This window comes from Lipophrys pholis (assembly GCF_963383615.2).
Source record: "Lipophrys pholis genome assembly, chromosome: 11".
Classification (NCBI taxonomy): Eukaryota; Metazoa; Chordata; class Actinopteri; order Blenniiformes; family Blenniidae; genus Lipophrys; species Lipophrys pholis.
In genome coordinates this window covers 10,927,510-10,941,830 of record NC_137631.1, presented here as the reverse complement: position 1 = coordinate 10,941,830, position 14,321 = coordinate 10,927,510, and the positions used below count along the sequence as shown (strand labels likewise).

Below are 14,321 nucleotides of genomic sequence, written 5' to 3'. Positions count from 1 at the left end.
ACTCAACAACACAAATAGTGCCGAAAAAAATACGATGCAGGCTTGTAATTTCTTAACACTGATGTAGGTGATATTTATAAAGGAAGTCTTATAAACATAAAGCTTGTGGCGGTATTATAATCAAGCTTGGGTTTTCAGTTAGAAGAAGGGCAGAGTTGGGATTTGTTGGGTTTCGGTTGAAGCTTGGCTCCGCTCCACGTCCGCACTGCTTTGAGAGTTAATCTGAGTGGAGATTTCTGTTTCATTAAAATCAGTGCAAAATGCAGAACCTCTAACTTGTGTTTTGCTGGATGAATTTGTTTGTCACACTGCGCATGTTTAAGCCTAGGTTTTGAATTCAGCAAAACACACGAACCATTGAATTAATTACCTTTTCAAAGCCATTCACACAAAAAAAGGTTGCCAGTGCAGGCGACAAGACAACCTTCAAATCACGGTGATATCATGTAAAGGCTTATTCACTCATCCTTTCAAATTGCGTGCGACTCGTTTGAATCACGACAAACCGGTGGATGGTTTCTCAGGTCGTATTACTCTATATCCTGATGTTGTCCATTTCGTTTCCTCTTCTCCTCCCTTGCTCCTCTCGTCTCGGAGCCAAGCTTTCAAATGTTGACATGAGCAGACTACCAGCACATCCCTTCCATTGGCAATACTTTCAGGTTTTCTGTTCTTCATCTCTTCCAGCAACCCTACCCTCTCTGTTACCTCAACCTGCTGTCTAACCTTGTTGTTTGTCTATGCTTTCTGGCCAACTGATATGATCTTGAAGGTTACAAATGTTGTGCTTAGATAACAACAAGCTTATTGGTGTAGATCATGCAGGTCTTCTCACAGTCCACCTGTCTTCTTGCGAAATGAGCCCAAAAGCATGAAGTTGTACATCAATCTTCTTTTTCTGGATAGTCAAATTTCAAGTAGATGCAGTATCATATCCTTTTCTCCTCCAAATGAATACAGCAACTCATTCAATGCAGACCATCTATCCATAAAAAGAAGGTAGTGAGACTTTCATGTCCCTGCTTTGCACTGGCTACACATAATACTATTTCAAGATTTATATGAATCTAAATTAATATAGTAAAAATCCTCAAATTTCCTAGCATTTGTTACACAATGTTTAGTGTGTATATATATATATATATATATATATATATATATATATATATATATATATACTTAACATTACAACCATGAATTTTCTATTGTGTTGAGCTGAAAGATACGGCTCCAGTCAAGGAGAAAATTCAAGATAGCCGAGTCTGTGTTAAAACTTTGATATCAACCTCCTTCAGACGTTCTCCTCTCTCGATACCTAATTCGATGTTAGGCTTCCAGAATCCAACAATTGTTTTACTTGAGGTCCCATTTTTTCAGATGTGCCAGCTTCATTAGCACATGATGTGTTCCATTATTATTTATTCCAGGCCATTGGAGGCTTCATTAGCTGCAGGCTGATGTGGCACGCAGCCTCTAAATTTAGCACCTTTTTTTTTATTTATTCAGAATAGCCACGTGTTGGATAGTATGCCCAGTTGCCCGAGTGCTCGCAGAGCGGTTCAGAAGCATGCAAAGAGAAGAGAGGTGGGCTGGTCTGAGGAAGAAAAGGGCCTCATTCCACCTGTGCCACCCCCACTGAGCGCCTGTCGCTCTGCAGCTCTTTGAAGCTTCTTTAATTCCAACGTTCAAGATTAAGCCCGTGGAGGAAAAAAAAGGATAAAAAGTGATAAAGCGACAGAAGGAGACATCCAGAGAGAGAACAGGCTCCTTTGAAATATGTTAAGAAATTCGTTTGCACTGACCCACAATACCACATCAGAGAGAATTTTGTGCAACACTCTTTTCTGATCAGGAGCTGGTCATAGGAATTGCACGAACAGGACACTTTGAAGTCATTGTTGTAAATAGCAGTGGAGTCCGTCTGAAGACTAAATGAACGCCCCAAGACATATGTCCTTGCATCCATAATCTGTGGAGGTTGCTTTGTCACAGCGCGTCACATTGGGAGTCAAACGAATCAAGTAATTTTCTGACACAAAAACCTCTGACTTAATCCACCTTTTGTGGAGTCTCTCTGTGTGGTCTGTGTAATACACAAGTGGATTGATGGAAATGTGTATAGTATCGATTGAGAGAGGCAGACTCTTCATGCAAAACAGAGAAATACTGCGTGGCATTAAGCAAACATTCGTCTATCTTCTATTTTGCTTTATGCAACTTTCTCCACACACACACACACGCGCAGGCACACTTTCACATCAATGGTGAATTCAGAGCAGGGGTGAGAATTTAATTTTCACCTGCGGGCCGCATAAAAAAACAAGTAGGAGCTGAGCAGTAGGTTGAACTCAATGGGGGATGCATTCATTTCAAATAGCATTAAGTTGTTTTTTCCTTTGCACGTTTTGTTTGATAATGGTGATTGGTGAAATGGTGATTTCAAGACAATCATTGCAAATGCAGAACATACATCCTCAAGCTAACCACGGTGCTTCACCTTTGACTTGTTTAAAAGTCCTTCAACTGCATCGACTGTTCTTCTTTTGGGAAGCGGGGGGGTGAACCAACACGTTAAAACACGGGATTTGGGTGATTCAGCATACAGGGTGCTGATCATCAATACCTGATCTGATCGGTGGGAGCGGGGGCCGAGGGCTATAGACACCTCTGTCATGATGCAGGTAGCTCTCGTGTTCGATTAAAGTTGGGTTCTTAAAGTGAGTGATCACAAGTTAAAACTATGTAACCAAAAGCCAACTTTTATTCATTTATTTTTTTAAGGATTGGAAATTCAGGGCGTCTAACTTCTGTGATGGACACACTGAATTACTGTTCATTACTGTTCATGGTTATGTCCATCCATATGCTCATTCTTGCTTTTTTTATTTTTTTGCTGAATCCAGACTTGTTGAGGATTTCTGCTTTACCTTGGAGTTTTGTGTGAGACTTGAATGTGACAACAATTTATCATTGAACTTCAAGTGTAACTTTATTCAAGTATTTTCAGGCACAGCTGTTGGAAGACCTGCTGTTTATGTCCCTGTTGACGTGACAATAATCTACTGGAAGCGACATCATTTTCTGTTTTATATTTCTGTTTTTGTTTCATATTTTTAATGCCAACATTTTGATGATGGTCACAGTTCTGATCATTTCAGAAACGTTGCTGTTTTCCTGTTTACACAGAGACACAGAGCAGAGCATTTTGAAAATGCACTGTGCAATATTTCAGTGACTTCACATCAGTGTCATTTAAATGAACAGCCAAAAAGCAATGAAAGTTTGTGATTTTAACTTGAAACTTTGTGTTGCCAACACATCGCTCCCTTCATTTTTATCTCTCTCGATCATTAAGTGGAAAAGATTGATCACTGTTCATTCCTTCGATCACCAATATACAATCAGATTTTTAATCAGCACCACCATACACCACATGCACTATTTTCCATTTCATTTAATATCCTCCAAATGTCATTCAAGCCCAGGTCAGATTCTCAGTCACCAAAGAACTTCAACCAGAGGTTTTTGCGTGGAAGGAAATCCGAATGCACAGAGAAAACGCATGCATGCACAGGGAGAGCATGCAAGCTCCCTACACGAACCGCTATGTCCCGTCTTATGTTAACAACTGCTATTTAATTTTAGAAAACTATTAATAAGACCGACTGTAGGTTTGATTTGTAGATACTGGCGTTAGATTGTGAGAAGAAAAACAGAGTTTCTCCTGCTAGGTGTTTGTACAAACAGAATAAAGTGCATATTCAAGGCTATGTGGCTGTCAGACTGTCTCGTCAAAACAGCTTAATCACGGAGCATGCTGTCAGAAAGCAGCTTTCTGTGAGCAAACAGCCCTCATTTCAGAATTGACTTCAATTTACATTTTGAAATCAAAACGTTCCAAAGTGACTACAAAGTCCTGAAATTGCTCCAAGGAAGGTTTTGTGAAGCACGTAAAAAAAACAAACAAAAAAAAAGTATTCTTACTTGTGGTCTTTGTTTTGTTTAAGTGTCTTCATTGTGAACACTGTTTTGCCACCTCTTCTTTGTCAGTGCAGCGTGGCTCCATTTTGTTTACGTTGTCAACATTTTGAATGTTTTGCAGCCCTTGCACTTTCTGTGATGCTTCCTTGAAAGCTCAAACATGAGAGTTATTGTGGCGCTTCTTAAAGCTGACACAACCTTGTAATTGCCAGTGGGAACATCTTTGAAACTGAGGCTGTTACTTTAGAGCTGAATTTACAGTTGAAATAATGCACTCTTTATTGTCCACTCCGTAGAACCATTGTAAAGTCGAGATTTAATTTTTTTTTTATGTCGAATGTTCTTAGTTAAATCTTGACGGAAAGCTGCACCTCCCACTTAATTAAAGCCGTAAAAACCCATCGCACACATTTCAGTCCTGAATAAGCACAGACAGGGAATTTATAGCACCATTTCAATTTTAATGGAAATATTTAAGGCTATGAATTGAAAAGGCCAGGATACATTTATACAGCGGAATGTGTTAAATAGGTTTTGGGGAAGGACTGAGGCTGTAAAATGGTAAGAAAAATAAAATCATCAAATCGAGTAGTGGCCACTTAAATGCAAATGAGTGTTTCCAGTGAAATTAACAGGGTGCCCCCTGGGCAAACGTCTAATCAGCCGACTCCCCACTTAGTCCAGTGAGCACAGGCAGGTTAACATAATAAAACACAGCTTTGTCAAAGTGTCCTACTGTAAGTCTCATCGAGGGGATTCAGTTTGACACGTGTGCCCGTGGACCTGACTGGCACAGTGATTTTGAGAAAGAGGATGCAACCGAGAGTGTGAGAGCTTGGAACCACATGCAAACATAGTCGCACATTTTCTGTGTGGGCAATATCTGCCTGGAAAACCACCTGCAATTCCATATTTACCACAGCCTGGGCAAACAGCAGTGAAAGAGGACTGCACAGGCACCTGCTGTTAGACAGTACATGATGCTGTCTGTATTTTACAAAGATATTGTGTGATCATGTTTCCTCAGACAAAACAGTGTTCTTGCTGAACACATTGTGCTCGGAGGTGTAGCTGGGAGGGGGAGAAAAGCAATGTGCAAATGAAGCTGGAACAGATCCAAGCTTCCTAAATAGGCTTTTATTGTGTTGTGGTTAGAGATCTAGCTGTTGGCCTTAATCTTTCTTTACCCCTACACGGAGCAGTTTTCTTCTTCTTCTTTTTGTCCTCCACCAGATCATTTCTGATATTAAGTCAATTAAATCCAAAATAACACGGCCTTTATGTAACTGGAGCGGGGAGTTGAGTCATGCACAAACACCTACACTACACACGGCTAGCTGGAGGCTGCTTTTAAATCATTTTACCCCAATAACCTAGCTCTGTTAATCTATGGCTTGATATGCTTCAAACGTCGCCGTCTTTAAAGTGCCAGTTCACCCAAAAGACTCTGTGGTTTATTGTAACCCCAGTTTGTGACCATTGAATTTATGTGTTTTATTAGAACCATTGTTTTTCTTCATTCACTCATGAAAGGAATAAAATAAAGGATGCAATTACTGTATTTTCCAGCCATGGACAATAACATAACAGTTACTTTACAGTTAATTCTCACGTTACCAGCTTACAGTTTCTACTGGAACAACTTTTTTTCCCAGCAGAGAACTACAGCAATCCTTAAATAAGTAATCTATTCAACATGCTGGGCTTTTGGCTTCATGCGGTTGCTAACTTTGACGCCGATCTGGTACAAGCAGAAATTTAAGTTATAAGCACGTTTTCAGCACTTTTTCCATGTGTTACTTAACTAGTTGCTGCACTTTCCAATTCAGTTTTTTTTTGTTTTTTTTTAAATGATTTATGTAGCACTAAATACAACACAATCATCTCAAGGCACTTTTTTTCTAAAAAAAAACACAACTATTCTCCTTGAGCTTCATCCTTTGATGTGAAGAAAACATCCATTGAAGCGTTTATTGAAACCACAGCCTATTGTTTCTTGTGTTGTGTGTGTTCACATGTGCATTCACAGCATTAATAACAAAAAACCCTTTTCTTTTTCTGTTGCCTCCAGAGATGGCAAGCTGGGTCTCGCTTCTCCTCTTCCTCATCTGCCGGTCAGTCTCGCAGGCACAGGAGGACGGCAGCAACAAGCTCATCGTGGAGTTCACCTCCGAGACCCCCATTAACAATGTGGTCCAGGACCCGCAGACCGGCCGCATCTACCTGGGAGCTGTCAACACCATCTTTCAGCTGGGGCAGGACCTCCGCCAGCAGGCCCGGGCTGAGACGGGCCCTAAAGAAGATGCCCGGACCTGTACGCCCCCGGCTTCAGCCTGCCAGGACACGAAGCTCATGCCCAACCTCAACAAGCTTCTGCTCGTTCACCCGTCTAATGGTTCACTTATAGTGTGTGGCAGTCGCTACCGGGGCATCTGCTCCCTCCTCAACCTCTCCAATGTGGAGCAGCAGCTGTATTACAGTGACAGTAAAGGCGAGAGGACTTATGTGGCAAGCATAGAGGACAATGTGAACGTGGTGGGAGTCATGTCCAACTACTCAAAAGATTACCCAAAAGATTCATTCAATGTGTTTCTGGTTGGGAAGGGCTACGGAAGCCTGGACAGTACAAAACTCATCAGCACGCGGATCCTTCAGGACTTCCGGGAATGGGTTGTGTTTGAGAGCATCATTGAGGCATCCACGGTACAGACTACACCATTCGTTCCCAAGTACTTGCACGACTTCCGGCATGCCTTCAAAGAGGATGGTTTTGTTTATTTCCTCTTTTCTCGGACTCTTGACGGTACGGATAACAAAAACTTGACCTTTATCTCTCGTCTTTGTGAAAACGACCACCATTACTACTCCCACACAGAGCTGCAATTAAATTGCGGCCTTCATAACCAATTCAACAAAGTCCAAGCTGCGTACGTGGCTTCTCCGGGAAAAGAGCTGGCACGAGCCATGTCTGAGTCGGGTATGGGAATGTATGGGAAGGTGGTGTCATGGAGTAAAGTTCTGTTCATGGTGGCGAGTCCAGACGACGACGACAGCATCTCTGCTCTCTGCATGTACCCGCTCAACTCAATCAACGAGCGTCTGGTGGATATCATCAGTGCGTGCTACAGCGACTCCGGGAAGATTTCCGGGTATCCTGCTGTGGACATTCCCTACTCGTCTAAAACAGACGAATTCTGCACATCAAAAATTGCGGTATGTGTTTTGTCCCGACAGTTAAGTGAACTTTAAAAGAGTCTCTTTGAACTGAAAGGGAGAAGGTGACATATGCTTTGAAGATGTCCCTTTGGTATAATCAATAATGCGCAGAAGTGGCACAGTTTACTTTGGTGTCACATTGTTTACTTTCTTTGGCAGATTAATGTATTCTTCCATCTAAATCTTGTTCCATCGCACACATTTTTCCTCCTCGTCTCTTTCCCCAACTCCCTCAGCTCATTTAGAATACCGTGGCAAGAAGAAGTATGTGAACTCTTTGAAAATTTCAGTTTTCTGCTTGAATCAGCCATAAACCTGAATTTGATCTGCATCTAAGTAACAAGTATAGTCGAACATGATTTCTTTGATCTAATACCTCACATGCAATTGTAACCTATGTTTTTAATGAGCATTATCATTAACATTCACTGTGCAACTTAAAAAATAAGTATAGATTCTGTTATTGATCCATCCAGCCATCTTTTATAGCTGTGCTTTATGCATTGGATGCAATTTAGAGCGTGAGAATGCGGATTACCGCATGACTGATGCTGCTTTCCATTTGCTTTCAATATGCACATGTCTGTACTTGGAACGATGTCACTTTCTCAGAAACCCAGTGTTGTAGCATCAGATTCACGAAATTGCAATTCAGTAAATTGTAGGGATCTGTTCAGTCAAGCTATTGTTGTTTTGTAGTAATAATTTGAAGAAAAAAAAGTCATTGGTAAAAATTCTATGTACCGTAAAAGTCGCATGAGCTTGAAAACATAACTTGGGGCGTTCGAAGCCTCCGATTTCCAGACCAAGCTGAAGGGGCATGTCTCTGTTACACTAAAAATCACTCTGGTTTCCAAAGTCGGGGGCAAACAGAAAGCAGCATATGACTAAAGAAAGCAGTATTTATAGTCAAGAGTTAGCAAGCTTAAAGCCAGTAAAATAAACCCCTTCTTAAGCCATGTGCAGAGCTACTTTGACCTACATAAAATTTCGAATTTGCTTTTCAAAACAAACATCTGCTGCTGTGAACCAAGAAGAGACTTCTGAAGACCCTCGATCAAGAATTGCTTTTTAGCATAAGACTGGAGGGGGCTACAACTTCATCTCAGAGTTTCAATGTTCTCAATGATTCAGTGCTTTGGCTAACTTTTCTTCAGAAGTGGGAACCCGGCCAAGTTGAATGCAAAGCCACTGTCCAGAATGCTCAGGGAGTTATAATGAAATCTAGAGTGACAGCTAAAAGCTTGAAGGAAACGATGTGTGATGTAGCAGGACAATTACCCTCAGCATGTACTTACATCTACTACAGAATGGATTCAAAAGAGGAAAATCCACCTCCGGGTGGAGACCAGACTTGTACTCTATCGAAAGCTGTTTATTGCGGACACTCTGACATCATGGTTAAGCTGAAGCATTTCTGAACAGAAATCTAATTCCACATATCTCCTGAAGGTTGTGCAGGTCTGGTCAGCGACTATTGGAAGTATTTGGTTTAGTTTTGCTGCCTAGGGAGGTTCAAGCAGTTGCAGAATTTATGCAATTCCTCTCGCAGCCCTACATTTTTAATTGGTGTATTCATTAGAAACATGAAATATTTGACTGTTTGAATGTTTTTGGGTTGATCACATTGTTTTTAATGCAGGTCAGATCATTTTCCATCAAGACCTTCATTATGGAGGTATTGTTGGTGAAAAAGGTTTGTGTACTTGTAAAAGTGAATTTGTTATTGTGTACCGTGAGCTGTGTACGTGTACAATTGTTTTGTGTACCTGGAGAATTCTTTTCTCTCCACAAATACAAAACCACACTTAAAAGTCACAACTTCTTAATTACGGGTACACAAGTTGTTTTAATCTGTGACGTGTAAAACAGGATTTGTGCACCCGCAATTAAGAAGTTGTGACTTTTAAGTGTGGTGTTGTATTTGTGGCAAGAAACTAATTCTACAGGTAGTCAAAACAATTGTACAGGTACACAACTACAAATTCACTTTTACAAGTACACAAACCTTATTCACCAATAATACCTCCATACTTCATGCAGAAAATACCAAACAATCTGTAATGCTTTCCCATCTCACTTTTTTTTGGGGGGGGGGGGGGCACTGTTAAACCCTGTATTAAGTGTAGGCATACAGCAGCTCAGTCACATCATTTAGAAGAAAAATATTTGGCCTCATGCTGAAAGTTTATACTGTCATATTTCAAGTTGAGAGTTTAATGAATCTGCAGTTGATTGCTCTTCACAATGCTTTTGACGCTGCTGTGCCAACAGCATATTGCTGACACAGATACAATTAGCAGATGAATGACACTAGCAATAATAATTTTCTCCACATTGGTTAAATTAGATAGCAATTAAACCCAGTTTTAATTTAGCGGTTTTGCGTTCTTTTGACCAGAAGGCAAATCATTGTCACTCCTAAGTAAAATAGCACATTGCCTTATTTTTTTGGAGCGCTTCACTTATAGCTCATCATCTCATTGGCAGTTCAATTTCTCATAAAGCAGTGCAGAACATACATTGATCACTTCGAGCTAATGAGTGCTAATTTAAGCAGTCTTATCATGTTTGTTCCAAACTTGCTAATAATAAAAACTGCATCTGCCTTTGGATACAATCCTCACAAGAACTGTGGTGTAAATTAACATTATTCATGCATTAATTTAAAATTTTGCAATGTAATTTATACCTGCTTATCAAGTCCCGTTGTAAATAGCTGTAAATGAGAGTGATGAGAAAAAAGGGAACCTGCAGATGTCTAACAGTAACTGCGTAGTAGAGCTTATACAGCCCTTCTAGGGAGTGAAAGTCTCTTCTACTTTGTATTAACAGGCACACAATAAATATGTCATCCTTGTTTGTGCTATCTTTCCCCTTTTACAGAAAGATACACTTGAAAATTTCAAGTGCGGTGCAGACTTTCTGCCTTCCCCTTTGGCAAGCAAGCCAAGATTCGCCTTAAAGGCAGAGGCAGTGTTGACCAGGCCGGGCCTTCTCACCTCTGTGGCTGTCGCTGTGGAGAACGATCACACCATCGCTTTCCTGGGGAACAATCAAGGAGAGGTTGTCAAGGTGAAGTGGTCTCTTAATATTTCGTAATCTGATCACATTCCTCCATTCCCATGTGGGAGTAATGTCATCTGAATTAGTAAACCTCACGTCTGACGGGGTCTCCTTTTTTTAATCCTTTTGTCCAGGTGCACCTGAGAGCAGATCCAGATGTGTACAGCAAGGTTCCCGGTGACACCATCGGAGACAAGGTCAACAAGAACCTTTTCTTTGACCTCAGTCACAGCCACCTCTATGTGACTACAGAGAAAAAGGTGCGTATGTCAGGATTATTACAGCACATGCATCAGGCACAATATGTCTCCACAGTGCTGGGTTGGGGCGGAGCACTGTGTGTAGGTCGTCTAGTTTATTGCAGCTCTCCGAACTAATCACTGTAGCCCACCTATAAGAGGAATCTACATTTTAAAGCAATAGAAATGATGCTCTTGGTGCGGTGGCATGCCTGTATCCTGATATTGTAGATGGCTGCTTTGAATAAAACAGAAGTTGTGGTGTTTAAAGTGGCTTCTTCGCTTGATCTCTGTTATTGAGAGTTTAGCACAGAGACAGAAGAGGAAAGTTCAGCTGTTTACTGTCTGTGTCTGTCTAGCTTTTATAACAAACCTGATATATTTTCTGCTTTAAAAGAAACAGTTGAGGTTGCTTTTGTAAAAATACCCAATAACTTTCTTAAGTGTCTAATATCAGAAATATGTTTTTTGTGATGAGTCTTTTTATATGGTACTGTGTACACTCGGTGTACATTAGAGAGCTCCAGAGATAGAATTGTTATTTATATTCAACTGTTTCTTTATAGGGATGTTGTTTCAAATGAATTAGTATGGAGAGTACGTTTGATGTATTGTTATGTATCTGTATTACTTTATAGAAATTAAGTACTTGTGCATAGTCGTGCAGCATATTAATATTGAATGTCATTGAGCTAAACTTACAACCTAATGTTCAGCTGTGTAGTGGAATCTGCCTACACGGTATCATATTTTATACAGATGGCTGGACTATTTGTGGTCTGATAAGACCAAAGTGCAGTGCCGTTTTATTTTACGACATTAAGTCAAATTAAAGATTTAGTAAGTGTTTTCAAGGCGATCACATTGGGAAGCTGTAGGCTCACGGAGCGGGTTTTGCTCTTTCAGAACTAGTTTACATGAAATGTTGTCAAACTGTGTTTGGAAGGGAAAGCGTATATTGCTCTGCTGTGTTTCTGTCGTCGACAGCAGAAAGGAAAACCGACTATCTGACAAACAGAGGGTGTGTGAAATCGATTATGTATGGAGGAAACAGTTCAAGATAGTATCTCCTAGGAGGCATTTTTTAGTGTCGCAACAGGTTTTCACACAATTTTCAAAAAAGTTGTAAGTGGTCAGAAACATGTTGGGGTTCCACACTCTTACGCCATACTTTATTTTTTGGTACATTTAGTTGATTGCTAGATTATTTTCAGTTTTTTTTTACATCATTAGCTGTTATTTTTGAAAGCTGTGGGATCAGTACAGGCCAAGGATACCAAACCTTCAGTTCCAGCCCAGATTTAAATAGAAATGAGCCAGAATACCAAAGTGATTACAGAAAAACCCCTAATTATCAACATCTGTAAATGTTTCCTTTCGCTTTAGTCCAAACAAGTGTACGTGTATTTTGGAAAAGTAAACATTTATCTTGATGTTTTACAAAACAATAACACATAGAACTACTTGAATAAAAAATAAAAAAAGATCACTTTAAGAAATTACACCAGCAGTTAGTATAATTTACAAATTACAGTTTCTAGTAAGGTTTACTTTGTAATTTTTTTCACTTTGCAATGTAGTGTTGCCTTGTATTTGATGCCCCTGTTAACAGTGCCAGTCCTTCTTGTGTGAGGTGCTCGACATAGTCTGCAACTGTTTTATAAATGGTTTTGCATAAAGACATTTTGTAAGAATCTTATTCAGTCTTTAGCTCACGTACACAATTTGTTTTCACCCCCTTTTTATTTATTTCCCTGACCCATTTCTGGGTAGCTTCAGACACTGTCTGTCACTCATATAATATGTATTGAATGACCATGCTTTGATTTAGTATCTGACAGACCTTTTGAATGATTTTGAGTTTTCCCACCACGTTGAACAGGAAGCATGCACTGTTTTCAGGCAGTAAAAAAACTAAGTGAATATGTGGAGGAGGCATGTGAGACCACGAGCTGTGACAGGGCTCGTATCACCCTCTGCACTCACTCACACCTGCAACAAACCAAGCGGCTTTACAAGCTGTACTTGTAAATGCTTCCTATTTTGTACAGTGTCTCCCCCCCAAGGTGCACTGTTTGATCATATTTCATGTCGTAATGCTCTAGATCACCAAGGTGCCAGTGCAGACGTGCCTCCAAAAGAAAGACTGCCAATCATGCGTGGAACTGAGGGACCCTTACTGTGGCTGGTGTGTCCTGGAGGGCAGGTGAGGATCTCTTTCTCACACACACACACGCACACACACACACGCACACACACACATACGTACACACACATACGTACAGATACATGCACACAGCAACAGACTAGCACAAAACACCCACACGTACAATTCCATCTGTAAAACACAGCAGGTATTTGTTCAGTGTTTTATTGTGGACAGTTTTAGTGTCTCTCCGTGTTTATATTCCATCTCCTGTTGTCCATGCAGCCGTAAGGAATTAAAGCTGTTTGTCAGCCTCACACAGCGAAGGCAGACCATGCAATTTACTCTCTTCAGCCTATATTTATCAGGGTCTGGAGGGTAACAAGTTGTGCATGTATCATATGTTTTACAGGGATCTGATCAGGAAAATTGAGAACACAAAGCAAATGGCTTTCCTTTGAGAGTCAAAGTGTTCTGGAAAGTACTGGAAAGAATTTAATTTTTTTAATCATTTCTTTTCTTTATTTTTTTTTAATCAATACCCTGATTAGATTGTGTGAGCTGAGAAATATGACGTTACTTATTTCTGCATGACAAACAATTCTCATGTTTGGACTACCGGTTGATAAAACATTTGCCATAGACATGGAAAAGATGGGATGATAATTAATGAGACTGGAAAAAAAATAGATTTTGAGCTTATTTGCTTTCCTGTTAACTTCTAGTTCTTGAGAAGCCTTTAATCCCTTTGATTTCACAGTCATATGCAATGCTACATGATGCGACATGTTGCTGTTTGCACATTATCAGACCAGGGCTTCTTGTATTGAATTTTTCTTTGTGTGTTTAATGTGGCACAGCTCTACAATCAATAACAACAAAAACATGTTCGACTGTAATTTATAATGTGATTTTACAACCTTATGGTTTTCTTGTTACCGTTTCACTGTACGATAGATGTGGTAATCATTACAATCATAATAATCAGCTGAATTTGTGCTATGAATTGAATTGAATCAATTCTTGATTTATTATAAAAGCTAAACATGGACATTTTAAAACAGCTACGATAAGGTTATGTTTGATTTGGCCAAAATTTTATCTGAAACTATTAGAATTAGGGAGTAGTGTTTTCACTTTAATGTTGTTTGTAACTATACATAACCTATTTAAAAAAAAAAAAATTAACATGCCTTTTTGAAGTCACCTGGGAACACATCAAAATCAGTTTGGGTCCAATTTGTTGATTTGAGGTTTTGCGGAAGTGTTAAGGAGATATGGAGCAGAGGCTCATGGGAGTTGTTCATTCTTCATCTGAAGGTGTACCAGGAGGTCTGAGTGCCGACGGGCTGAGGAGAAGAATGGCTGGTTGTGGAGCCCCAGGCAGCAGTGTGTCAAGATCGTATCCTTCTATCCCCCGAACCTCTCCTGCAAAAAGACTGACAAGGTACTGCACAGCTTTCGTCTCACTCATGCTCTCCTTTTGTTCTGTTTTTGTGTCTCTGGCTCTGCAGTGCACAACTCACCTCACATCTACATCACACAAACATGCTTAGCCTGAGTATTAAACTGTTTATGTTTTGAACCAAAGACCCCGAGCTCCAGGTCTCCCTGCTTTGTATTGATCCATCAGGAAAAACTCCAAACTGTCTTATTATAACTGGCATGCTTGA

General features: G+C 40.1%; 1 protein-coding gene across 1 annotated transcript in view; it reads left to right on the top strand.

The window, feature by feature from the left end:
- plxnb2b (plexin b2b) overlaps positions 1-14,321 on the top strand; it is a 134,449-nt gene that overhangs the window by 76,619 nt on the left and 43,509 nt on the right. Inside the window, exons 3-7 of the mRNA XM_080474484.1 lie at positions 6,053-7,194; positions 10,084-10,272; positions 10,398-10,523; positions 12,608-12,708; positions 13,969-14,095. Coding sequence (XP_080330610.1) covers positions 6,055-7,194; positions 10,084-10,272; positions 10,398-10,523; positions 12,608-12,708; positions 13,969-14,095 — 1,683 coding nt within the window. The 5' untranslated portion in view covers positions 6,053-6,054. The remainder of the gene's footprint in view (positions 1-6,052; positions 7,195-10,083; positions 10,273-10,397; positions 10,524-12,607; positions 12,709-13,968; positions 14,096-14,321) is intronic.